This window comes from Scedosporium apiospermum, assembly GCF_000732125.1.
Source record: "Scedosporium apiospermum strain IHEM 14462 chromosome Unknown SEQ_SAPIO_0011, whole genome shotgun sequence".
Lineage (NCBI taxonomy): Eukaryota > Fungi > Ascomycota > Sordariomycetes > Microascales > Microascaceae > Scedosporium > Scedosporium apiospermum.
The window spans coordinates 968167-992950 of NW_015971712.1; the positions used below are offsets into that span (position 1 = coordinate 968167).

Genomic DNA, 24784 nt, shown 5'->3' on the forward strand with positions numbered 1-24784 from the left:
CTACCTACCCCCTTGATAATTCACACCTGGTTACTTTCCCCAAAGACCTATTGATTCGCGACGGGACTTATCCGCGTCATCATTCATTTTCCACCATCGTCCATCCCGACCTTTAGTACCGGCAACGGTAAATATATAGTCTTCGACAATGACACAAGTGAACGGGGATGTCCCCACCCACCCGCTTAACTCCCTGTTCGTCGAGGTATGGATCTGGTGCTCCCTCTTTATCACCAATCAGTCTATACCCAAGAAGCTAACGTTCGGAATCTAGCATCTTCTCACCTACCCCGTCGTCAAGGATGGTGTGAGCACTTTCCAGAACAACCAACTCGGACAGAAGTCGATCCAGCTCGGCGACACCGCATACCGCCGCCTTGCCGAACCCGTTCTCCCTTACCTCTCCAAACCGTATCAATACGTCTCGCCTTACCTCGAGAAGGTGGACCAATTGGGTGACCAGACCTTGTCGAAGGTTGACGAGAGGTTCCCCGTCATCAAGAAGCCGACCGAGGAGCTCTACACGGACGCCAAGAACCTTGTCCTACTTCCTTATAATAAGAGCCTGGAAGGAAAGGACCATGTACTAGGCGTTTATTCTGCCGAGTGCAAGCGTCTCGGGGGTGAGAACTTGGTGACATATAGCAGGGCGCTTGTCGGCACTGTTTTTACTGTCGGCGGTGAGACAATCGACTGGGTCGGCAGCTTCCTGGGTAGCAAGCGAGCCGAAGTGAAAGAACGGATCAACGAAAAGGGCAACAACTAAAGGATCTAGACGGCCCCATTCGTTAAAGAAAGAAATCAGGTGGTGAAGAAGCGAAGAGCACACGCCCCTGGCTTTCCCCTTCCCAACTCCCATGCCACGTTGCGTCATATTTGACTTCGTTGGGGTCTTTGTCTTGCGAAGCTTGAAGCTTTTGTTTCTCGTCCGAGAGCCCATCCTCGTTTGGATTTCTTCTACGCTCTAATTTCCTTGGTATTCACAACCATCTTTAGCAATTTTTTTCCTTTTGATTTAATTTCTCTGTTAGACTGCTCAGGGTTGGATGGGTTTTTATTATACAGGGTTCTGCACTATGCTATACGGGTATTATCTCCTTTTTCTAAAAAGCTGTTAGACTTCTTTTCTGCAATCGCGAGTTTCGTTTTGGTTCGTTCATTTTCCACCTTAGCTATGTGAGCGCCGTGAGATTCAATGATCTGGAACTGCAAGAGAAACATGTTTCTTAACAATAAAATGTTATGTTGACAGGGTGTAGCAACAGTGAGGACCTGACCGACCCCTCGTCCTTCATAAATAACAACTTAGAAAGACAAAGCCGAGGATGGTGGTCTCCATCAATGCTTGCCACGGATGTCGACAGTTGGTTAGTGCCGGGTCAGACATCATGAAAGTGTACTTCGGTACTCCAAGCACTGACTGAAAGATAATTCTGCGACTCTCTTTTCGGATTCTTTCTCAATTATTGTGTTGCTTTCTATTATTTTCTCTCTCTTTCTCTATGCCCAGACTCTTTTTTTTTTTTTTTTTTTTTTTTTTTTTTTCGGACAATTTTTATGATTTTTCCCTCCAGTAAACTCGCAAAACAAGTCGCCGCTCATTTACTTTCTTGTCCTGAGGTAATGCCCCGCGCTTTCTGACTTCGATGTTTGCAATCAACATGGCTGACACAACAGTGACTAAGAGTTATCAATTTGTTTTGCCAGCCAATGCACCCTCCGAACACTTCAAAGCATTGGTTGATGCTGATATAAAAGCCTGCTTCCCTGTATCATAGTTAGAGAGAAATGTTTCAATTATTTCTTATAGCTTCGGAAGACTCTGTTTTGCGTGGCCATTGGTAATTGACATCCCGTGAACTCGATCTTGATCTGTCAGCGAAGACCAACAACGTCTAGACTTCCGCGATCTATAAGAGCGCTTCTCTCCGACCCTCGGACTCTACGTAAGCTAATGAAGAACCTCCCTTTCATAATTCCCGCCATCATCATAGCCGCTTTATCGATCATCTTCCCCGCAGTTAAGGTCCTAGATCTCCTCAGCTATACCTTCGAACCAATCATCAAATCTATAAACTCAGTTCTGTCGACCCCACCACTCGGCACCCTCTTCGAAGACCCCACCTCCACAGCTCAGCTTCGAACTAACGACGACACCACGAACGAACCACTTTCTGTCCTCGAGAATAAAGTAGACACGGACGGCGCACTTCCAGTGGATAATATGTCTGTTTCGCGTGCGATCCGGAAGGTTTTCCTTGCCTCCCAGCAGGCCGAGGGTGCTGGCGCAAAGGTGCGCCGATCCATTGGCACCCCGCAGCTTCGAAACTTCTCGCCCTTCTTGATGCTCGATCACTTTTCTGTAAATCCCGGCGCCGGTTTCCCTGACCAGTAAGTGTGTTTCTATTGTCATCTACCTCCAAACTCCACCCCGCTCACCCCCCCACACCCGACTTCCCCTATCTCACGGGGATCACACCTGCGAAAATAAAGAAGTAGATCGTTATGAAGAGAATTGTGACTAACAGCTCATTTCTTTTTGAACCAGCCCTCATCGTGGACAGGAGACCATCACGTATCTTCTCGAAGGTGGCATCGACCATGAAGATTTTGCCGGCAACTCGGGCAGTCTCAACCCCGGCGACTTGCAATTCATGACGGCCGGCCGCGGGATCGTGCACGCCGAGATGCCGCGCCAAAACGCGGACGGATCCGCCAACGTTGGCCTCCAGCTCTGGGTTGATCTTCCGAAGAATCTCAAGTCATGTGAGCCGCGATACCGTGACCTGCGCGCATCGGAGATACCCCAGGTCACAGTCGATGATGACAAGGTGACGATCAAGGTCATATCGGGCCAAAGCCACGGCGTCGACTCAGTGAAGGACCTTGCGTACACACCCGTTTGGATATTAGATGTGACGATGAAGCCGGGTGGTAAGATAACACAACCACTTCCGGAGGGATGGAACGCGTTTGCGTACACTCTCGAGGGAGATGCCCTGTTCGGAGAAGGGGATGCCAAGCGAAAAGTCGAACAATACCACAATGTTGTCTTTGAGCCGGAAGGCCAGGTAGTTCATGTCGAGGTTGAACCGACCGCGGCGAAAGAAGCTAGGTTCGGTGAGTAGTTCACGTCCTTTCTTTCCTACTCCCTCTTTCTAGGTCACTGCCACTAACACTTCATTTTTCAAGTTATCGTTGCCGGAACTCCGCTGGATCAGCCCGTCGTTCAATATGGACCCTTCGTCCTCACTACAAAGGATGAGGTTTACAAGGCGATTATGGACTATCAGGGCTTCACCAACGGGTTTGAGAGGGCCCGGGACTGGGAGAGTGAGATCGGTAAATCAATGAAACACTAGGTCGAGCTCGGCCTGGCGCTTTTGGTATTGGAAAATTGGATAATCGAAACCAAAGACGGGGAAGGGCTTCGCTCCTATAAAGGGGCTTCCTGTGTATAAATAGGAGAGGGCGTTCTGATATAGCTCTTGAAATATCACTTTTGTATGAACAATAAACATATCGTCGCCGGCGATGTCTTGATTCAATTTCAGACTTGGGCACGTAATGTTCCGAGTGCATTTAGCCATCTCGCAATAGTTCAACAGGTAAGTTTTCCAGGCCTCATTATTATTGTATTGATAACGAACTTTACACCTCCGAATGACTACTTGCTAGTCCCCAGGTCCACCCAATTATATCATCGAGGAAGTGGATGGATGCAGATCCTCTTGCACCCATGCGAAGCATCGTTATCGAAGGGGATGGAAAGAAAGTGACACAATTTGGCTGAGGTTTGGCATCACGCAGATTCACAATTTCAGTGCTCCTCGTAGACTCAGACAAGTAGAGCGAGGATGCCCGCGGCAACCAAGAGACCAGCGGGAGCAGAACTTTGTTGGGCCTTTTATCTCGATCGTTAGCAGCATGTCATTGCAGGACGCGACCTGCTGGGCAATTCAAGCCGCAGTTTGGGAACAAAGAAGATGGGATGGTAAACAACTTACCCCGCCAGTGTTGCCGGGTCCCTGGGTAGCGGTAGCGCCGCCGCCCTCGGTAGTAGTTCCTTCCGTAGCGGTAGCCGTTTCCGTGGCTTCGCCGGTGGTGGTGGGCGTAGTGGCAGTTTCGGTGGCAGTTTCGGTGGCCGGCGAAGGGGTAGTAGTTTCGGTGGCCGGTGTTTCAGTAGTGGTGCCAGCGGTATCGGTGCCAGCAGTATTGGTGGCAGCAGTATCGGTAGGAGATGCATTCGTCTACATCCCAGTTAGTATCACACAGAAACAAGACCGGAATACACCCATGTTACGTACAGCACCGCCCTCACCATCAGTAGAAACCTCGATTCCCTGGCCTAAGGACTTGTAAGCAATTGCATTCATGAGAGTACATCTTCGGTATAGTAAGACCTACTGCGGCAGAAATCAACGCCATACTGGATAACCTGTTCGGCGGAGCTGGAGCAAGACTCGACGGAACAATCTCGAATTCCGTAGACAAAGTCTCGCGACCGGCAGAGACAGGCTACATCAGTGGACTGGCAGCCGAACTCGCCAGCCTTGCCAATCATGTTCTGAATGCACACTTGCTGCACATTTCAAATATAATTAGCTGGCCAAAGCTCTCCCAACACACCATACACTCTGGAGGTAATTGACGTACACCGCAGGGTGGAAGACTGCTAACGTCTTGAGCGTGGATACCGACGGCACCAGCTGCCAAGATGAGAGCTGTGGTAAGCTTCATGATGATTGCTTATACCTAGGGGCCGTACGGCACAGCATTAGTTTTCATATGTCAGACACGGATGGTGGTGTTAAAGAGGGATTCGGGATGGTAATTCTGGCTCAGAACTTACAAGGATACTTCACAGGGGGGATATTGGTGAGAAAGGCGTCGCTGTTGCTGCAAGGGGAGGACTCGACAATGAGCGGGATATGGGTTGACAGATCGAGTAGACAGTAGTGGATTGGGGGTTAATGATGGGAAAGTAGGGGCAGTGAGATGGAAGATGGGGATAGAATGGGAGAAGGTGTGAGGAACTAGAGAAGTTTTTAAAAGCAAAGCAGGAAAGGTAGAGTTGAGAGGCTAGAGCACTTGAGGCAACCGACCGAGGTGGTACAGATCGGGGAGCAACGATTTGGGGGGACGCGAGTGAAAGAGCGATCTAGCCCTCGCACACCAAAAGTACCCTTGTATGTATCGATTCAGTTCATTTCGGTTTGATTTGAACCTGAGGAATGGCGCAGACCGCGGTGGCAGGTGCGATGCATCCGGAGGAAGCTAAGTCCGCTTGAAAGCTAAGTCTGCTTGATTGCTTCTTGATGTCATTATGTGGTCAGGAATAGCGAGCGGGAACTTGCGCGATATCCAGTCACGACACAACAGGGAAAAAACGTGTTTGGCAACATATTGCTTCCATTCGTCGGCCTTCCGATGCGGGAAAGCTGTGGAATGTGTAGCCTGCGTTTAAAGTGTAGTATAATACACAGGTACGTTGGTTTGACTTTCCCATGAACAACGCACTAAACGATGACGAGACATTCGACGATCTTCCAAAGCCGCAACATACCTCGAAGAGGGCTGCGACAACGCAAGACTAGGGAGGGATCGAATGGATATGTGCTGTTCTCGCCTTCTTGCCCTTTGCACCACCAAGATCTCTCGCTCGGAGCACGAGGCAATGCGGCTTTCCTATCCTAGCTGTCAGGCCTGTACTCATAGTTCGTTGTTCTCCATGCACCTCACGCAGCCAGGTTCTCCGGACCCCTGTCCGTCGTAGAGGGAGATGTGAGCTGAGCCGCGCGAGCCACCTAATACCTGCTCATCTGCCAATGCCACGAACACCATGACGTCGCAAACCCTTACTTTATCGTGTGGACGGGCAAAATGAGAAGTGATGTCACTACTAATCTTTCTTCAGCCACCGCAATACTGCATTGGGGAATGAGAGACGCTGTTTGCTGTACAAAGGAAGTCATGGCTGGCTCGGGCTTCCTGTCTGAGCTGGGTTCTGGCGATACAGCGACTAAGAGCCGCCTTTCCCGTGAGACGCCAGCTGAATGCTGCCTTGTTGTCGGCAAATGTGGATTCTTGTCTGAGCTAATCTCAGCAACCTGCATTTTTCAGGTTGCTTGACCCTTCCCTTACGTCGTATTTTCGCCAAAACGGCTAGATCCGCTCCAGTTTTACGTGGCTACTAGTCCTGATAAGATCAGTGGATCTCGGCTACTACGCCTAGCATGGATCGCGTTCACTGCGGTGGCATGAGCTGGACACGTTAATCACTCATAGGATTTGGTATTCCCGAAGCGGAGTCCTTCGTAAACTAATCTTATTACAAAGTGTTGGCGTTCACTTGTTTTGTCCATCACAACCAAAGCTCCATTGTCAGGTAAGGACATCTACATAGTACAATGCAGCCATGCCCACCAATCACTCGAGCGATAAGAGACAAACTATGGCGAGATGGCCGAGCAAGGCAAGTCTCTGAGGCAGTAAAAATCATGAAATGACTGATCCCAGCACCTCGGTTGACGGAACATAGGCTTCTCCACCATTTCGTACGAAGTACACAGGTGTGGGCTACACCGGCAAGCGATTTTAAGGTTAGTTCTGGAGGGTAAGATTAGGGATTTGATCACACTTATTCAGCTTTCTAATCTAAAATTCTGAAGTCGAGCATGATGTATCACTTGGTGGCTTGATCTTGATCTTGATCTTGGTCCTACCCTAGATCGGGGAAGGACTGGGCTCAGTTTTGTACTCCCCTCCTTCTCACTCTTAAGATTCCTCTTCGAACGCGCTCTGGAAAAGACAATGAAGAGGGTTGCCGGGCACGCGAGCTAGCGATAGTAACAAACTACTTTCTGTCTAAAGGTTTGATCCAATATTGATTCAACTGGTGTAGATTGATGAGACTGCAGGGAATAAAGAGTGGTCCACTCTCCACGACTTGATGCACCTCCTAAGCAGAGACGTCATACAATATTAAGCGCGCCGGCTTGTGAATCTGCGTTCCATCTAATTTCTCCCCCTCTATAATTTGCATCATCCCCAGCTAGCTTTTCATCGTGACGCCAAGTTCCAGGTTCTGGCTTGCCTTACGTCAACGGCAACATTAATAAGATATTTGAAAAAGCAATTGAGGATAAATAAAAACGAACATCATGTAAATAACAGAAAACTATATTACTTCGCGTTATTGTTCAATAGGTACTCGCGTACTGGTACATCATGGGCTAATACAAGACGGGGTTGGTGAGACACGGCGAAACGAGGAGAGCCTTCCTCTGTGAGAGGGGATTTGGGAGGCCACCAATCACTGGCGGGAGCTGAAGAGCATCATGACGATGGCGAGACCCGTGGCTGCTTCTTCCATCGCTCCCAATAATCTCACCGGCAAACGCATCAAAATCATAAAATTACCTGACCTTAATCCCTGGCACGCCGTGTCCCAAATTACATAGAAGGATTTAGAAAAGAAGACTCTGAATGGGGGGACAAGGAACCTAACCGCTGCACATAACGCAAGCTTCGGGGTTCTCGATGCTGCCTACATTTTGGAATTATCGTTAGCAAATTCGATGCAACTCCGTCAAGGGTGGATTGGGTGGGTGCGCTTACAGGCAAGGACTGCCTCTGAGTAGATGTCCATTTCACGCTCTTTACTGTCCTCGTCTTGGTCTTCGTCCTGAGGGTCATTCTTCTTGCCCAGGGAAGGACTGGGAAGCTCTTCCGCCTGGAAGCCACCACTCGGCTCCGTTGCTAGAGTCTTGGGGCTGCCACCTTCGGCAACATCTGCCTTGATCATCGCCGGCCTGCTCGATGAAGCTACGGATCGCTGGGCGGTCGATGGAGGAGTTGTATCGGGCGTCGGAAGACCGTTTGAATTTCCGTTCAAACCGCCCGCCAACTCGGTTTTCCTCCCTAGTGCGGACCGAGGGGTGGCAGATGCAGACGATGAGTAGCCGCTGGGTGGGGGGGCACGCTTCTTCAACTGAGAGCGGTCCTTTGCGGTATTAACATCAGCAACACGCAATGCCTCTTGATCGACAGTGAACTGAATAGGTGCCGCTGCGGCCTGGGTTCGCAAATAGTACATGCCAGTCTTCAGACCAAGCTTCCAGCCAGTGAAGTGCATGCTCGTGATCTTCCCCATAGAAGGCTCTCGCATATGGATATTCAGAGACTGTGACTGATCGATGAAGGCACCCCGATCGGCAGCCATCTGGACAACGGTACGCTGGGAGATTTCCCAGACGGTCTTGTAGAGCGCCTTGATATCCTCGGGAATGCTTGGGATATTCTGAATAGAGCCACCTTCGGCGATGATGCGATTCTTCATCGAGTCCGACCAAAGGCCAAGGTCAACAAGATCGCGGAGAAGCCAGGGGTTGACGACCTGGAATTCACCTGCCAAGACACGTCGTTGGTAAATGTTCGAGGTGTATGGTTCAAAGCATTCGTTGTTCCCGAGAATTTGAGAGGTGCTTGCAGTGGGCATGGGGGCCAACAAAAGGCTGTTACGGACGCCATGCTGCTTGATCTGCTCCTTCAGAGCATCCCAGTTCCACAAGTCCGAGGGCTTGACATTCCACATGTCGTACTGGAGAATTCCTTGAGAGACGGGAGAACCCTCGTACGTCGAATAGGGGCCCTGCTCCTTGGCGATCTCCATTGACGCTTCCAGAGCGGCGTGGTAGATTGTCTCGAAGATTTGAATATTGAGCTGCCGGGCCTCGGGGGATTCGAAGGGCATACGCAGGGCAAGGAAGGCATCCGCCAATCCTTGCACACCCACACCAATGGGCCGGTGGCGCATATTGCTGTTGCGGGCCTCCTGCACCGGGTAGTAATTGACATCAATGATCTTATTGAGATTTCGAACGACGACCTTGGTTACTTCGTGGAGTTTCTCAAAGTCGTACTCGCCCTTGTTGTAGTCGACGAACGAGGGCAAGGCAAGCGATGCCAAGTTGCAAACCGCCACTTCATCCGGAGCCGAGTACTCGATGATCTCGGTGCAGAGATTGGAGCTGCGGATAGTGCCAAGGTTCTTTTGGTTGCTCTTGCGGTTGCAGTGGTCCTTGTAAAGCATGAAAGGATTTCCTGTTTCGGTCTGAGCCTCCAAGATGGCGTACCAGAGCTTTTGAGCCTTGAGAGTCTTGCGACCGCGGCCTTCCTTCTCATACTTTTCATACAAGGCCTCGAACTCCTCACCATAGCAATCGGCAAGGCCGGGGCATTCGTTGGGGCACATCAGGGTCCAGTCGCCGTTCTTTTCAACTCGCTTCATGAAAAGATCGGGAATCCAGAGCGCGAGGAAGAGATCCCGGGCTCGAACCTCTTCTTTGCCGTGGTTCTTGCGAAGGTCCAAGAACTCGAATACATCTGCGTGCCATGGTTCAAGGTAGATGGCAAAGGCTCCCGGGCGCTTATTACCACCTTGGTCAACGTACCTGGCGGTGTTGTTGAAGACACGAAGCATGGGAATAATGCCGTTGGACGTTCCATTTGTCCCCGCAATATATGAGCCTGTGGCGCGAATGCGATGGATGTTGAGGCCGATGCCACCGGCCATTTTTGAGATCATTGCGCATGTCTTCAACGTGTCATAAATTCCCTCAATACTATCATCCTTCATGTCGACGAGGAAGCATGAAGACAGCTGGGCTTGGGGGGTGCCGGCGTTAAAGAGAGTGGGTGAAGCATGAGTGAAGAATTTGGACGACATTAGATTGTACGTCTCAATCACACGCTCAACGTCATCGCCCCAAATACCGACGGCGACACGCATAATCATGTGCTGAGGTCGCTCGACAATCTTCCCATCGAGTTTCAGGAGGTACGACCGTTCGAGGGTCTTGAAGCCGAAGTATTGGTAATTGAAATCCCTGTCGTAGACAATGGCAGAATCAAGCTCCTCCTTGTGTCGCATTACACATTCGTATGTCTCCTTGGCTATCATCGGCGACGGGCGGCCATTCTTGGGATTCACATAATGATAGAGGTCCGAAACGACGGAGGACCACTGCTTCTTCGTTTGCTTATGTAGATTGGAAACCGCGATGCGAGCTGCTAAGATGGCGTAGTCGGGATGGGTAACGGTCATGTATGCGGCGGTTTCTGCAGCCTAATATTCACCAGACTTGTTAGAATGTGGCGGGTCTGTGAATATGTCCAAGTAGTCTAGGTCGCACTTACAAGGTCATCAAGCTGAACAGTCGTGACGCCACCGTAGACGCCTGAGATGACTTTTTGAGTGATGGCTACAGGATCAATGTGATCCGTGTCAAGACCGTAGCAGAGCCGGGAGACTCGTGCTGTGATCTTGTCAAACTGGACACGCTCTTGGCGTCCGTCTGTTGATGGTGTCAGTAGGAATGGTATCGTAAACGAACCGCTGCACTTGAGGGGGAAAGGGGAGGGGGGATAACGCACCTCGCTTCCTGACAAACATCTTGGATGTGAGGGTCTGGTTTGGGGCCGAGGCTGGCGGGCAGGCTGGCCGGAATGATTACTGCTGGGGATGCGTTTTATCGTTAGATGGAGGCAAAACACAAAACTATTGAGCGGAATAACATGGGCAGCTGTGGGAAACGAGATTGGGGGTTGTGGAGGGAGGAGATGAAGATAATGTGAGAAGACGAAAAAGCTAAGAGAGGGGCACAGGTTTTATGAGTTGCGCGTCGGAGACGCGACATTTCACTGTTAGCGTGCCAACACGGTTGGATGTGGGTTAATTGGGATCAATCCATGATTACTCAGCCCCCGCCAGGTACCAATGCCAGTTGCACCGAAACCAACATTGAAGTCTCGTCATTCTCAGGGATCGACTTGTGCTTGATTGATAACTCCAGACGAAGAAAGGCTATCTAGGAGGCTCACAATTCTCTGTTATGTCTTAGATTCAACCTCCCTCTTCATCAGGTTCGAAGGAACCACGACCGGATTGTTCGTTCCACGGATTGTACTTCGTACCATTGTATTCCTTTTGAAGTGTTTTGAAGTGTCATGGTTGTTTATCATGGGAAAAAAAATCCATTCGTACTGTGTGGTCTGGATATCATTGTTTTTTTGTTTTCCTTCTAGTGTCGGCCCAAGAGCGACGCGTTGGACAAAAGTGGAAACGAGAACCATCATTTTCAATGGATCTCGCGAATTAGTGAGAATGAGATAATGATTCGAAAAAAACTGGTCAACTCAATCACGGTATCACGTGATACCCCCGTTTTCGTGTAAACGACAATTCACTGAGGTAAACTACTCCGTAAATGTTTACCTTTGTAATAATCTCCGCTCTCTGGTTCCTCATCTCCGAGACTGCTACGAAGTACAAGTTCAGGCCGCAAGAAGAGCTAGTTTACAACTCAAAGGACGAGGGAGGCTAGAGTATATTGGAAAGCGTCTCTTTATGGTGAATCGGGGCCTGCGACCTCTAGGCAGCCTTCGCCTGTATTCTAGGAATTTTCGCCGATTTCCCAGTACTTCGTTCCGCACTTTGACATTCACTTCTCGTGAAATGACTTCTGGAGATGCGCCCAGTACTGAGGCAAAGGCGGGTCATACCGTCTCCTCGCCACAACCTCTCAGGTTCATCGATGTAGGTAGACTCGCACGTATACCTTCTCTTCTCGGCTGGTTCAAATGAAGCAGATCCTAACCACAAGCAATGAATGAAGTAGATCGGCATCAATCTGACTGATCCTATATTTCGTGGAATATATCACGGGAAACCTCGGCATGAAGATGATCTTGACGATGTCATTAGCCGTGCCCATGAAGTGGGATGCCAGAAACTCATCGTCACCGGGTCTGACCTTCATTGTTCTTCCAATGCTTTGAAGCTGACCCACGCATATCGTAAGTCATGAGACTTGGGCGATTGTGTAGCATCCCCGCAACTTGCCCTAACGCTTACTTGTTCTAAGCCGGTGCTGTCTATTCCACGGCCGGAATCCATCCTTGCAGCAGCCAAATCTTCAGTGTTAACCACACTGGAACTGAAGATGGGCTGAACCACTCATGCGATCCCGACCCGGCTAAACCCCTTTCCGAAGATCACGAGCCCTGTCCAACGAAGACGGACGAGATTATTTCCCAACTGGGAGAGTTTTTGCAAAAAGCGAGGTCTGATAGATCAGCCGACCACACAGGGCTTATCGCTTTTGGCGAGTTTGGGTTGGATTATGACAGACTTCATTACTGCTCCAAGAAGATCCAGCTCCACTCTTTCGCAGCTCAGCTGAAGCTTGCCGCCTCACTAAGACCCCAGTTACCGCTATTCCTGCACTCCCGTGCGGCACATCAGGACTTCGTGTCACTTCTGAAGGCTACTTTCGGAGAGAAGTTGGAGCGTCTGGAGCGTGGTGCAGTTGTTCACAGTTTCACGGGCACTCCGGAGGAGATGACGGAGCTGGCGGATCTTGGGCTCTACATAGGGGTCAATGGATGCAGCCTCAAAACTGCCGCGAACTGTGAAGTAGTGAGGGCAATCCCGCTAGATCGCATCATGCTTGAGACCGATGGGCCGTGGTGTGAAGTGCGGCCAAGCCACGAAGGGTGGAAATACCTCAAGGCTAGTCCTCAACATCAAGGAGGCAGCACTGGGCCTCCGTCTAACACGATGGTAATGGAGCGATACAAGACTGTCAAGAAGGAGAGATGGCAGCGGGGCTCAATGGTCAAGGGGCGTAATGAACCTTGCACGATAGAGAAAGTGGCCAATATTGTTGCCGCGATTAAGGGCGTCGACGTCAGTGTGGTATCTGAGGCTGCGTGGGCGAACACTGTCGCAGTTTTTGGTCTTTAACCCGTCCCCATCCATAAGCAATAAAGAATTTTGTAGCCACATTAGGTCTTTTCGTTGGATATTTTACTCGGTATTTACTCCTCCTTTGTGACGGCGCAGGGCTAGGAGGGTGTTGTCTGGAGGCCATGAGCGCCTTTTTCTCGGACTCTTCCATCCCGAACAACACCAAATGTCACATTGTCTTCGCCTGTAAGCCAGCCAGGCATCCTCTCCCCATCAATAATACCGGCCTCTACAAGTTGCCGAATACCGGCGAAAACATGAGGGCCGCGAAGTGCAAGCCGTATATTGGGCGACCATGAGTCGTCCTGAGATAGAAGCTGGGAATCATTGCGCGGCCCCAAAAGCTCCCCCGCATTCCTTTTCTCGTGATTGGTCTGGCGTGCACTGGAAAACCACCTTTTTTCCCTAGCAAGGGACGCAGCATTACTATCCGATGGTTCTGCTGCATCCTCTGTGCTTAGCCCCTGCCCGTTGAGAGTTGGGTATGGATCCTGAATCCACATGTCTGCTCGCTCGACCCCGGTTCCATCATCGATCCTGGCCGAATGACCGAACCTGGCTTGTGCCGCTAATTTCGAACGCTTGGCTGCCTGAAGGTCGTTGACAAGAAGCGAATCCTTTCTCTTTCTAAGTCTGGAACCCTCGTGTTTAGGAATGGACCAATGTAAAGGGTCAGGAGGTGCCGTTCTATCTAACGGGGTATCCAAGCTCGCCTCATCTGTATATACCGTCCAACCGCCCCCTGCTGCATTAGACCGTCCGGAACCTCTATACCGTAGGAGGGCGGCAAGGTTCCTAGTTGCCATGTTGGTTGCCGTAAGTGCGTATCGTTCTGTTGGCTTCGCAAGGGCCCTGCGGATGGCCTCAAAGAGGGCATACCGAAAACCCCTGGTCTCCATGGCGTTGGATTCTCCGACCGTTAGAAGACTCGAGACGTAGACAAAAGGGGCGCCATCTGGAAAAGCGACGTAAATGGTCCGCGCAGTATCGACGTTGAATGGAAGTGTGCCGTTGTTGGACTGTGAGATTGCAAGGCTCGTGTTGTATGGAGAATCGATTATGAAGATGCGAAGTATGACCAGTCGAAGGTTATGGGGTCGGTCAAATTGAAAGTGCATCTTAATATCTGGCAGTATTTGGCTTTGCATGTGTTCTAGAAAGGTCGATGGATGAATGCGAGGGATGCAAGTACCGAGGGAATTGGTTCTTGCTAAGTTCTCGCCGATATTCTCAGATAAAGGTTTGGCGGGAACTATGCCGTAAGCTACCCATTTTTGAGATGTCGGGTGATCGTACAGATACTGAAGGTCTGCCATTGATAACTGGTAGAGCGTGAGACCGTGTCGCCAATCCCCCTCCAAGATTCGGTCGAGGACCTCGCGCTTCGAACCCTTCCGCTGCTGAAACCCGAGATAAACTTCCCTTAGTCTCGCTATGGACGTGGCCGGGGTGTAGAATTCGAGAGAATCGGTGCCATCATCGGAACCATCTGAGGGTGCCAGGTATGGCTGTGATACGGCGGAATTTCTATCGTCGAGCCAATCTAGGGCGAGCGTTATTAGGGAGGCGCGGGACAGTTTGACAAGTGCTTTATAAAGTATGGGATTGTCGGAAGGAACCTTTAGGGAAGAGAGAAGCCTGGCCTTCGTTGGAATTGACAAAGGCGGCATTTTCGATCTATACTGTGGCAACGGTAGGCGACAGTACGAGGGGGTTCCTGTGATCCTGCGATGATATCACTTCGACCTTCTTGTGTTGTCTGGTCGTCGCTCTCTCGCGTCGCGGTTCAATTGTTATAACGCGTACTCGCTCATTGCACCGGTTATCACCTGAGGACAGCTGTCTTTTGAATCTTTGGCAGAGGCGACTCATGTGACTTCGCCGTTGCTGGAAAGTAAACTAATCCTACGGATGTATTAATAATTAAGACTTCATCATATACCCTTGGTTCGAGATCGAGAAGTATTGCTTGGTATTGCTTGGTACTGGGTGGGGACCCTGGATAAATGACATGAGGGCAAGGTCAAGTGCTTCGGAGTACAGGCAGCGTGGGGGTGAGGGGTTTCTCCTCATGGCCGGCACGGGTGTCAACCCCCAAGTCCTATGGTCGGAGGGCTCGCATTACGAGGAACGAAGTAATTCCGAAGGACTAGAGGAGGGTGGGTCACCACTATTAAAGTTTTTCTTGCTTTAAGCGTGCCGAACACGGACTGTAGTAATCTAATACTACTACTCGAAGTTGTGAACCGATGCAATTAAAATCGGGAATGGGATCACATTCATGAAGTATTAAATTGGTACATACTGACAAATAATAACATATGTAGAGTTAAGGTTGGTAACTTCATCTGTCCTCGACTGCAGGAAGAAACTTGGCTGGCAGGGGTGGACCCTTTCAATATTCCCAGCAGCTTCTTTACTTCGTAAAGAAATATTCCGAGAGGTCGGCAGGAGTCATCACAAAGCCCAGTCACTAGTGTAGTTAACGCGTAACAGTATAGATCGAGCACAGGTTGGAACACTGAACGAGTAGTTTAATATCATGGTGCACACCTCGGTCCAGGGCAAATTCCGGTTCTGGACGCTAATAGTATCGGCACAATGATGGCACCAGTGGGCTTGGGTACTGATAAAGTCCACCTGTGCTTGCACCTGCGATCTGAGAGTTTGTACTCCATCGTTGGGCAGACAAGAAGTACATCCTTAAATGTACTATTTTGTACCATTGCCTCTCCACTCTCTCTCCTCTGCCTTTCGGCCTCGCCACAGTTTGATTCCTTTGTTAGCGTCGTAAACTAGTTCATTGCATTTCGAAGACTACACAAAACCGAGGAAAAAAATGCGTAAACTCACCCCACCACACCAGCGCCTTAGATAACCTTGACCCCCTCGTTTTTCTCTCCACCATCGTGTCTGTTTCTTTCCTCCATCACTCGAACACAATTGAATTGACGGTTTTGACGAGCCTCTCTCTCTCGCCCAAGCATTCACCCTATTCTCCGCCCGTGTTACTGCCTCTTCGATCTCGACCGAAACAAATATGTCGACTTACGGTGGCCGTCGGGGGCCGAATGTCTCCCAGTATCTCCGACATCTAAACACCATTCCTACCGAGAGTCCAACCGACGACGCGTTCATTGATGACGATCTCAGCCTCTTCACGAACACTCGATTCTTTGATATTGAGTCGGGTCAGACAACAGACTTCCAGGCTCCCCCGGTCAAGCCGGAAAGCGAGCAGGTCTCTGCTCCTACTGAAAACTTGAATTCCGCGTCTCCAGTTGGTGATTTGACGGGCATCGATTTCATATCAGGTTCGTGACGAAACTCTTAATTCATCGATTTTCGGCTTTCCGACAGCCGTTTTTCATATTGTTTTTATGTTGGAAAGATGGCTTTTATTTCCCTGGGAGAGAACATCCACATTTGCAAGTCGCCTGGCTTTTAGCTCTTGATTCTCTTGCCATCTGTTCCGACGGCGCCCTTCAAAGGGCGGGGTGTGTTCACTCCGTTGCGATTTGCCCCCCGCCCCAAAATTTCACTTCCACGTTCATCTCTCGATGCTTGCACTGGGCTTTATAGTACCCCACGCACCTATCGGCGTTAATTGGAGCAAGTGTTCCCTCAATATAACGCTGGCTTCGCGCCTCCCCGCCTCCCCGGTTGGGGTGTAACAGCCGAAACCTGCGCTTACAAATTGGGTTCTGCGCTGATGGTGCAATAACCCGTGATCTCCACCCCCACTCTCAAAACCTCTCAACACTGAATCACGAAGCCGCGGAAGATGTCGTTGAGCAGCGTCTATCTTAGCACCTCCCTGTCCGGAGGATATCTTTCTACCTTTGTGTGTGGGATACCGGAGCTCGACGAACAAATGGTTGCAACATATCGATGCCAACTTAGTTGCGGCTAACTCAATGTCATGGCTCCAGATTTCAACTTTCCCGATTTCTCTTCGTATCAAGCGTCAACACTCAATCCTGGTTTTGCAGATGCGCTCCCTATGCAGCCTCTCCAGCCTTCGGCTCAGGTATTCTCGACGCCCGTTCCACAACAGCAGCAGCAGCAACAGCAACAGCCTACCACCTTCGTTCAAACCCAGTCGCGCATCGGTGACAAGAGGAAATCGGAATCTTTAGACAACTCGGGTCAGTTGAGTTTTGAAGAGGCCTCCAGACTCGCAGCTGAGGAGGATAAGCGGAGGCGCAACACGGCAGCTAGCGCGAGATTCCGTATCAAGAAGAAGCAACGCGAGCAGGCCCTGGAACGGACAGCGAAGGAAATGTCGGAGAAGGTTACGGTTCTCGAAGGCAGGATCCAACAACTAGAAACAGAGAACAAGTGGCTGAAGAACATGATTCTCGAGAAGAATGGTGGGAGCGAGCAAATAGCTTCGCTGTTAGAAAAGGGCCTCAGCGCCAAAGATAAGACGGAAACGTCGAAGGCCGCGGAGCCTGTGAAGGCGGAGCTGTAACTTGCTTGATAGAGGGATGCAACTGGGGTCTCCCATATGTCCGAAGACGCTCGGTGATGGCGACGCATATCATGATGAGAAGAAATGCTGATTTGGGACCGGTTTCGGTTTGGAGTGGGGCGTTACGAGATACTGGCGGTCTGGAGGGAGGCTTCGTTGAATTGCTGCATATAGGGGACGGGATATTGGGAAGGGCCGTGCCAAATCTCTTGAGGAGAATCCTGTTTGTATTGGCACTATATCGGGCTTTGCTTTTTTAGTTTTCTTTTTCTCCCTTTATTTTTTTTTTTCCCCTCCATGTGGTCTCTGAGCTTCTAGTTATACATGTTACATGAATGTATTATCTATCGATTGTAAACTTCCTCCCGTAGTAGGCTACTTGGACGGTTTGTCCTCATCATTTACCCCATCCTTCCTTCGTAGTGCTTCCAGGCGAAGCTGATTTCTCTTTCCAAGAATTCTGAGAGTATTCTTCTTTTCGATCTCAGCCATCTCGGCCCAATTCGCAATACGTGACATGGTTCCGTCCTGATTAACTACGAGAGGGCCGAGATGGTCGAGCTTCATGGTTGTGCCTCCCCCGCTCACATCCAGCGTCTTGTTTACTCCGTCAACATCATGGGGTGGCTCGGGAAGTGGGAGGGGCTTCTTCGCTACGGCGGGTTGAGAAGGTCGATCGCCAGGGCTTGGGCCAGTTATCTTTCCGTTGACGGTCGAGGACATGGTCCGTTGTGTAGTGGTGTTTAACCTCGTAATTTGGGCACGGCGTATTAACAGGAGAACTTGTCCGCGTCGCGAGAGAGCGGGTCGAAGGGTGTTCATTTGTCGAGCCTTCCCTAGCAAATTGGGCAACCCTGGCACTGTAATGAAGTCGAACGGAAATGCCGTGTGCAGGAGTGAAAAAGGATGAGAACAGTTTGGCGTATTGTATGTTGAGAGGAAAAGTAAAAGAATTTGGATTCGGGATCATTCTTCTGGTTTCCTTCACCTCCCACTTTGCTAAACTACGATGGCACATCCATTATTCCCCGATAATTGTATATCCCCGATAATCTGTCTCACAACGGAATGCTTTCTCTCCAATCATTAACGTGCCCTTTGCCTTGAGATCCGGGGAGAGCTCTTCGCCACTTTCTTCTTTGCAGCGATGACGGGTATCGCTTGAAGTGTGAGCGCGACTTGTTTCCTTTCGTGTTCGAATATATAATGTTCTGTCTATCTGCGTGCGCCGAGGGTGACCGAGGCATCCCTTCCCGGAAGAACGGCCCAGCAAACGAAACGGGCCATTGCAGCTTTCTCGTGGAAAAGAAAAGGCTCGAGCTCCATCCTTTCAGGGCATTTGTTACAGCTCTACGAAGTAACGGACTGAACTTTGCGAGGGGAGGAACAGTGTTAGACCTGGACTACTTCGTACATCATCTTTACAATCTCTGTTCCATGGATAGATCCTGGTAGTATTTGGCATTAGCTTCAGTGGCTTAATCTCCAAGGCACAGGGGAATCAATAAATCATCAAATCAAGATTCCTCTAAAGTTAGATTAATCTACTGAGCAGATGTATATCTCAATGCAGAGAAGGCTGAATTAGGTGGTCCAAAGTGGCCCAATTTGAGCCTTCAAATTAGGGGTCCAGTACTTCGTACCTGTGTACCCACATTGTCATTGCCTGCTTGTGGAACTGAGTAAATCAGTCCGTTTGAACATTGAACATTGTCTGTGCTATCAAGAAACAGCACAGCCCTCCTAGAGCTGCTTGACAAAGAAGAGGACAAAAAAAATAAAATAAAAATAAAAGAAAATTTATCTGATGCTGCTTCTAGTAAAGACCTGACCATTTCGAAGTTCTCAAAGAAGGATTCATGACAGAGGTAGCACTAGGCAAATCAAGGAAGCAGCATAGCATTGGTATACTGTCAATATTACAATTGTACCCAATCTCTAGAACCACCTTTAACTCCATTACCTAACCCAAGTTGGCAGTCACCCCTGGACAGCGATTGTGTTCCTGTCCACTATTGTCCTCTCACCCAAGCCCATCACCAATGCCACCGCTCCCTAACCGGAAGGCCAAGGAGCATCACCACAACCCCGACTGTGCTGTTGCTGGCACAGTCTCTTTATCTCTTCTCAAATACGATGAGTGGTGACCTGAGCCTATCGAGGGCATTGGGAGGCTTACGAATCGCGAACCCCGATGACGCCCCGCCCCCCAGCTCCCCAGATCATGCGTCGGCTAGCCAGTATACCAAGCCGGCAGAACGTCACGATAATGGACGTCCTGTCTCGGTCGGAAACGAGCCTCGAATGATCTTCGAGATTCCAAGAGAATTATCTAATGTTCACCCCGACCAGCTAGACCCGCCTCCGCCGCCGTCTTCAGACCGAAGAGAACATCCCCCAGAAACCAGATCCCATCATGCGAACCCCCTTTCCCGTTCAGCCAACGACACCCATCCCGATACCCAGCCAACGCCGCATCAGCCCCAAATATTCTCCCATTCGAGCCGTGACATACCCGCCGCCTGGGGTTCCCAGACGCCAGCAAGAGCCGAGTCGTCGGCGGCCGGTCAGGCAGGCTACCAGCATCGACCCGCAGCCAATGCTTTAGCACGGTATCCAAGTCAGAGCGACTCCTCGCATGGCCTCAATCACCGTGGCCATGTATCTTCGCCAGGCGGCCCGCTGCCTCCCCGCCGAAGCTCTCGAGGAATGGGTGGGGGATATCTTTCTGGTACCCAACCCAGCCATGTTCCCCAGAGCCAGAGTTCTGAGGCCCATCTCCCGATTAGCAGCCAGGAGTGGCAAGAACGAGGTGCTGCTGTTGGTGTTAGAAGAGAGATCGATGCGAACGGACAGACAGTCCTCCGCCATGTAAAGAAAGGGGTGAGAGATTTCACCTTTGGTCGAATTTTGGGTGAAGGGTCATACAGCACTGTCTACCTAGCCACAGATCGGCAAACCCTGAAGGAGTACGCCATCAAAGTCCTGGAGAAAAAGCATATTATAAAGGAGAAGAAGATAAAGTATGTCAACATCGAGAAGAATACGCTGAATCGGCTGACCGAACACCCCGGTATCGTACGGCTCTATTATACATTCCAAGATGAAACCTGCCTCTACTACGCTCTGGATTTCTGCAGTGGTGGAGAGCTCCTGGGCGCTCTGAAGAGAACCGGCACATTCGACGTCGAATGCACGAGGTTCTATGGAGCTCAAATTCTGGATGCTATCGAGTACATGCATTCTCGCGGGGTATTGCATCGCGACCTCAAACCCGAGAATGTTCTACTGGATGACCACATGCATATTAAGATAACCGATTTTGGGACTGCGAAGATGCTCCCAGATCCCCGAGGACCCAGACCCCAGGATGGTAGAGATCGCGGCATTCCCGAAGGCACCCAGGCTGGGAAGGACGACGATAATAGAGCTCCCTCATTTGTCGGCACGGCGGAATATGTTAGCCCGGAGCTCCTAACCAACAAGAATTCCTGCAAGGCTAGCGACCTGTGGGCGTTTGGATGCATCATCTACCAGCTCCTTGCTGGTCGACCACCCTTTAAGGCTGCATCGGAGTATCTGACATTCCAGAAGATCGTCGGCCTTGACTATGAGTTTCCTCCGGGGTTCCCACCCGCTGCAAGGGACCTCGTGGAGCGTCTCTTGGTCTTGGATCCTGCACATCGTCTCACTATCGAACACATCAAGAACCACGAATTCTTTGATGGCCAGCAGTTTGGAAAGGGGCTCTGGAGAAGCAAGGCCCCTCGCCTGCGACCATATGTCCCCCCGGCGCAAGAGCCTCACATCATTCAGCTTAATGGATTGTCAAGCACACCAAAACCTACTTCTGGAGCGCGACAGCTACCACAGGGTCATCAAGGCCCTTCTTCAACGCCCAACGGGGCTACTCGTCCAACATTACCTATTGCCGAGTTGCCTCCTCCCACACAACTAGATTTCGAGTGGTCTTCGGTCCTTACTCGAACAAATGAAAGAATTCTCAAACTTGGAGACTTGATGGTAATATCTACACCCCTACCAAATAACTCGCAGGGGAAGAATGGCGAGCATAGCGACGGGCATAAGAAGCTGGCCAGGTTCTTTGGCGGAAGCACAACGAAGAAACGCCAAAGGCTGGTCATGATAACATCCAGTGGGCGCATCATCTTAGCTCCAGCTGGAGGTGAGGAGAAGAGGGCTAAGCAGGACATATCTCTTCTGGCACCTGATTGCGTTTGGAGAAGTCAGATCGATGCCAAGGGTCAGCCCGTGTGGTGTGTGGATACTGTAAGTTGCCACTACTCTACCGTCAACCGGCACAAATGAGTACACGAGTTGGGTGCCTAACAATGCCTTTTTGCAGGGCGGAATTCATTACACGTTTGAAGAGCCTCGGTCGTCTTCGAGTTCAAGTAACCTGGCCAGCACTACGGCCGTTGACGAGTGGATAGATTCCTTACAACGAGCAAAGGAGCTCGCCCTCTCCCAGAATGGTATGGGTTCGTCTGGGAGTGACAACGGCTTCGGCGACATGTCTTCAAAAATGTCAAGCCCCGCTAGTACTCTAGGCGGAAGAAACACATACTCGGCGGCGGAAGGTTTTGCTGTGAATGACAAGGCTGGTCGAAGTCATCTGAGCAAGACACCTACAACGGACGAATCCACCCCAAGACGGAACCGATTTAGTAAGCGACACTCGAGAAGCGGACTCGGCGCAGCATTCTAAGTTTATATACTAAGTTAGTTTAATATTAACCACTTTTCTAAGTCTTTCTAAGTTCGCTCCTTCGTATAACGGAAAATGTAAATGCAGAACTGGGAGATCGACCTCGTCAAGTTGGGAAAAAGGTTCGATGTTGATTTGATTCCATCACGTGATGCCCGTTCGTCGGCAGGCGAAACACTGCAAAGTCAGCTCCACAGGTGGGCAGCCTTTGAGGACGTACTTTTTTAGGCGTTGCCCGCAGACCCTGTTCTCATCCACTTTTTTTCCGAGTCTCTAGCGAATTGGTCCCCAGTTGCCCGTTGCCCCCGCCGTAGGCCCCATGCCCCAGCCCCAGTAAAAATTGGTTGTCACGGAGTGCCATCTGCGCGTGTCATTCATCGTCGCGTCCTCGAAATTGATTCTGGGATGAACCCATCACTCCCCGTTGATCACACCGCCGCCATCCCCGCCGAGCCAGTTTCAACACACGACAGCCTGGCAGAAGTTTGTTTCTGCCTGACTTGCAGCAATAATCGGCTTTTTGAAAGGCTAAGTTCCCCACAAAACAGAATGCAGGGTCAATACCGTCAATACCCCCAGACACCCCAGAGACAGGGTCAAGCCTCTGGACAACGGAGAGGAGGCATTGGTAAGATAAAGAACAGCAGCTCATTTTATCCCTACCCATATCTACAATCCACGATGCACCTTTCACTAACATATCTCCCTCTCCTTTCCTCATTGACTAGGTCCCATGATGTCAGCTGGCCCTCACCCGTCTGTGCCTCTGACCCAGGCGCAGATTGCTCAGCAGCAACAGGCGCAAGCCCAAGCCAATGAGCTGGCGAAGAGAAGGAGTCGCAAGCCTACCGATAAAGCCATGCCTGAAGGAGTTGAGGATTCGACGATTGACCCCGAACTTGTGGCTTTGTATAGCAACCTCCGAGCATACGAGCGACGACTCGACGCGACCTTGGCCCGCAAGAGACTCGACATTATTGATAATGCTAGTCGGTACCTGAAGGTAGGCACCAGATCGCCATCTCCATATTTCTGAGATCTAGACGAGCTCATCAAACTGGCACTATAGCACGATAGAACCCTTCGTATCTGGATCTCTAACTCCGTGGAAGACCAACCATGGCAAAACAACGATCTCAATGTGGACAGTTTTGACTTCAGCAACAACTTGGAACCCACCTACCGTGTACGCATGGAGGGTCGCCTCCTTGACGATGAGTTTGAGGCCATGAAACAGGGCGATGCGGGTGCTGGCGGCCCTGCTCCTGCAGCTGGTCCTGTTTACAAGCTTTCCCATTTCTTCAAGTCTATAAGCGTAGATTTCCACATCCCCGGAAGGCGACCCGATCAAAATGTCGAGTGGAAGAAGCCTGACCGCAACCCACCTGCCAGTAGTCAACAAGCTGCCGAATTCGATGAATTTTGCTTCAAGCGGAATGGAGATGAGAATGTCAATATCACCATCAATCTTGTGCGCCACGAAGAACCCGAACGGTTTCTATTAACACCGGAACTCGCAGCGGTCGTGGACATGGAGGAAGCTACGCGCCAAGAAACGATGATGGGGATATGGGAATATATCAGATATCACGGTCTCCAGGAAGATGAGGAAAAGCGCAACTTTCGCTGCGATGATCTGCTGAAAAGGGTAGGGCTTCCTTATCCTCTAACCAGACCACCTTTCATAGGCCACCCTAGCTAATCCCCGCGTCAACCAGGTCATCAATCGCGGAGACGTCGGACACATTCCCCATTTGGGTGAATACATTGCGCCCCATCTGCGGCCCCTACCGCCAGTGTCTCTGTCCTACACTATTCGAGTCGATGAGGAGTTCCACAAGAACCCAGAGCCAACTATTTACGATATCCAGGTAACTGTTGAGAACCCGTTACGGGCCAAAATGATAGCATTTATCACGGACCCTGGCTACGCTGGCATGCTCAAAGAGGTTGCGGGTCTGGATGAACAACTCGCTAGGCTTATCCAAGCCGTTTCCATGTCCAAATCGAAGCATACATTCTTTTCCTCCCTGAGCGAGGACCCAGTCAACTTCTTCAAGAATTGGCTAAGCTCGCAGAAGAGAGATCTAGAGGTTCTGGACGGAGAAGCCCCGAGAGGTGGAGGTGAACATGCTGGTGGCGATGAGTGGCGAAAGGGTGGGAACGGTAGCGTCTGGGCTACAGAAAACGCTCGGGAAACAGTGAATGTTATCCTCTCGCGTCCTAGGCCGCAAGTTCAGCATCGACCAGCTTAAGTGGATTTCGGCTGCGCGGCGGCGGCTCATCTGTTATCACGACATGGGTTTTAGGAAGGGCGTTTGGGGCCGGTCTTGTAACACTAGTGAAGGTATTTCTTCTTTTTCTCCGGCGTAATATTTGCCCGCCCGGATCGACAGTCCAGTTTCATTTCTTCACCGCATTTTCTCTCATCATCAAAGTGGCAAAACATGATTGTATTGGTGCCTAGAGATGCGACTATTCACAAGGCTCATTGCCCTCTGAGCAGAGCCTCCCTTCAGAGTCGAAATCGCCCGTCTAGACCTGATTTCCACAAGAGGTGGCTCCGAAATACAGCTGTTCCAGTTTTGAATCCGCCATGTCATACTATCGCCTTCGGGCTTGCTGTGTTGTCACACAATTACCAGGACCTGGAGGGGTAGTGAAGTGGTGGGGGGCGATCTGTATAGAGGAGTTGTAGCATGGGGTGGGGAGATATCCTCATTCCCCGCTTCCATATTATCGATCTTCTGCTCGACTGAGCAACTGATTC

The 24784-nt window shown here is 50.5% G+C and overlaps 7 protein-coding genes and 2 pseudogenes across 7 annotated transcripts; 5 read left to right on the plus strand and 4 right to left on the minus strand.

Moving 5' to 3' along the window:
* Nucleotides 1-148: 148 nt before the first annotated feature.
* Nucleotides 149-766, plus strand: SAPIO_CDS0247 (Perilipin MPL1-like protein; the record flags this gene model as incomplete). Its single annotated transcript, XM_016783073.1, has 2 exons — nucleotides 149-205; nucleotides 275-766. The coding sequence occupies 2 exons, from the start codon at nucleotides 149-151 to the stop codon at nucleotides 764-766; spliced, it is 549 nt and encodes a 182-aa protein (XP_016646706.1).
* A 1188-nt stretch (nucleotides 767-1954) lies between these two features.
* Nucleotides 1955-3362, plus strand: SAPIO_CDS0248 (Pirin; the record flags this gene model as incomplete). Its single annotated transcript, XM_016783074.1, has 3 exons — nucleotides 1955-2391; nucleotides 2549-3120; nucleotides 3193-3362. The coding sequence occupies 3 exons, from the start codon at nucleotides 1955-1957 to the stop codon at nucleotides 3360-3362; spliced, it is 1179 nt and encodes a 392-aa protein (XP_016646707.1).
* Nucleotides 3363-3838: 476 nt separating this feature from the next.
* On the minus strand, nucleotides 3839-4740 carry SAPIO_CDS0249 (uncharacterized protein; the record flags this gene model as incomplete). Its single annotated transcript, XM_016783075.1, has 5 exons — nucleotides 3839-3904; nucleotides 4008-4250; nucleotides 4308-4348; nucleotides 4408-4582; nucleotides 4657-4740. 5 exons carry the CDS (start codon nucleotides 4738-4740, stop codon nucleotides 3839-3841), a joined length of 609 nt encoding a protein of 202 aa, XP_016646708.1.
* A 2765-nt stretch (nucleotides 4741-7505) lies between these two features.
* On the minus strand, nucleotides 7506-10456 carry SAPIO_CDS0250 (Ribonucleoside-diphosphate reductase large chain; the record flags this gene model as incomplete). Its single annotated transcript, XM_016783076.1, has 4 exons — nucleotides 7506-7549; nucleotides 7621-10129; nucleotides 10201-10358; nucleotides 10438-10456. The coding sequence occupies 4 exons, from the start codon at nucleotides 10454-10456 to the stop codon at nucleotides 7506-7508; spliced, it is 2730 nt and encodes a 909-aa protein (XP_016646709.1).
* A 1062-nt stretch (nucleotides 10457-11518) lies between these two features.
* Nucleotides 11519-12808, plus strand: SAPIO_CDS0251 (uncharacterized protein; the record flags this gene model as incomplete). Its single annotated transcript, XM_016783077.1, has 3 exons — nucleotides 11519-11589; nucleotides 11768-11859; nucleotides 11928-12808. The coding sequence occupies 3 exons, from the start codon at nucleotides 11519-11521 to the stop codon at nucleotides 12806-12808; spliced, it is 1044 nt and encodes a 347-aa protein (XP_016646710.1).
* Nucleotides 12809-12909: 101 nt separating this feature from the next.
* On the minus strand, nucleotides 12910-14481 carry SAPIO_CDS0252 (annotated as a pseudogene; the record flags this gene model as incomplete).
* A 1370-nt stretch (nucleotides 14482-15851) lies between these two features.
* SAPIO_CDS0253 (uncharacterized protein) lies at nucleotides 15852-17285 on the plus strand (the record flags this gene model as incomplete). Its single annotated transcript, XM_016783078.1, has 2 exons — nucleotides 15852-16125; nucleotides 16744-17285. The coding sequence occupies 2 exons, from the start codon at nucleotides 15852-15854 to the stop codon at nucleotides 17283-17285; spliced, it is 816 nt and encodes a 271-aa protein (XP_016646711.1).
* A 375-nt stretch (nucleotides 17286-17660) lies between these two features.
* On the minus strand, nucleotides 17661-18008 carry SAPIO_CDS0254 (annotated as a pseudogene; the record flags this gene model as incomplete).
* Nucleotides 18009-19421: 1413 nt separating this feature from the next.
* On the plus strand, nucleotides 19422-24269 carry SAPIO_CDS0255 (uncharacterized protein; the record flags this gene model as incomplete). The annotated part of the gene is made up of 6 exons (XM_016783079.1): nucleotides 19422-21575; nucleotides 21652-21973; nucleotides 22563-22642; nucleotides 22790-23017; nucleotides 23084-23662; nucleotides 23733-24269. 6 exons carry the CDS (start codon nucleotides 19422-19424, stop codon nucleotides 24267-24269), a joined length of 3900 nt encoding a protein of 1299 aa, XP_016646712.1.
* Nucleotides 24270-24784: the final 515 nt, after the last annotated feature.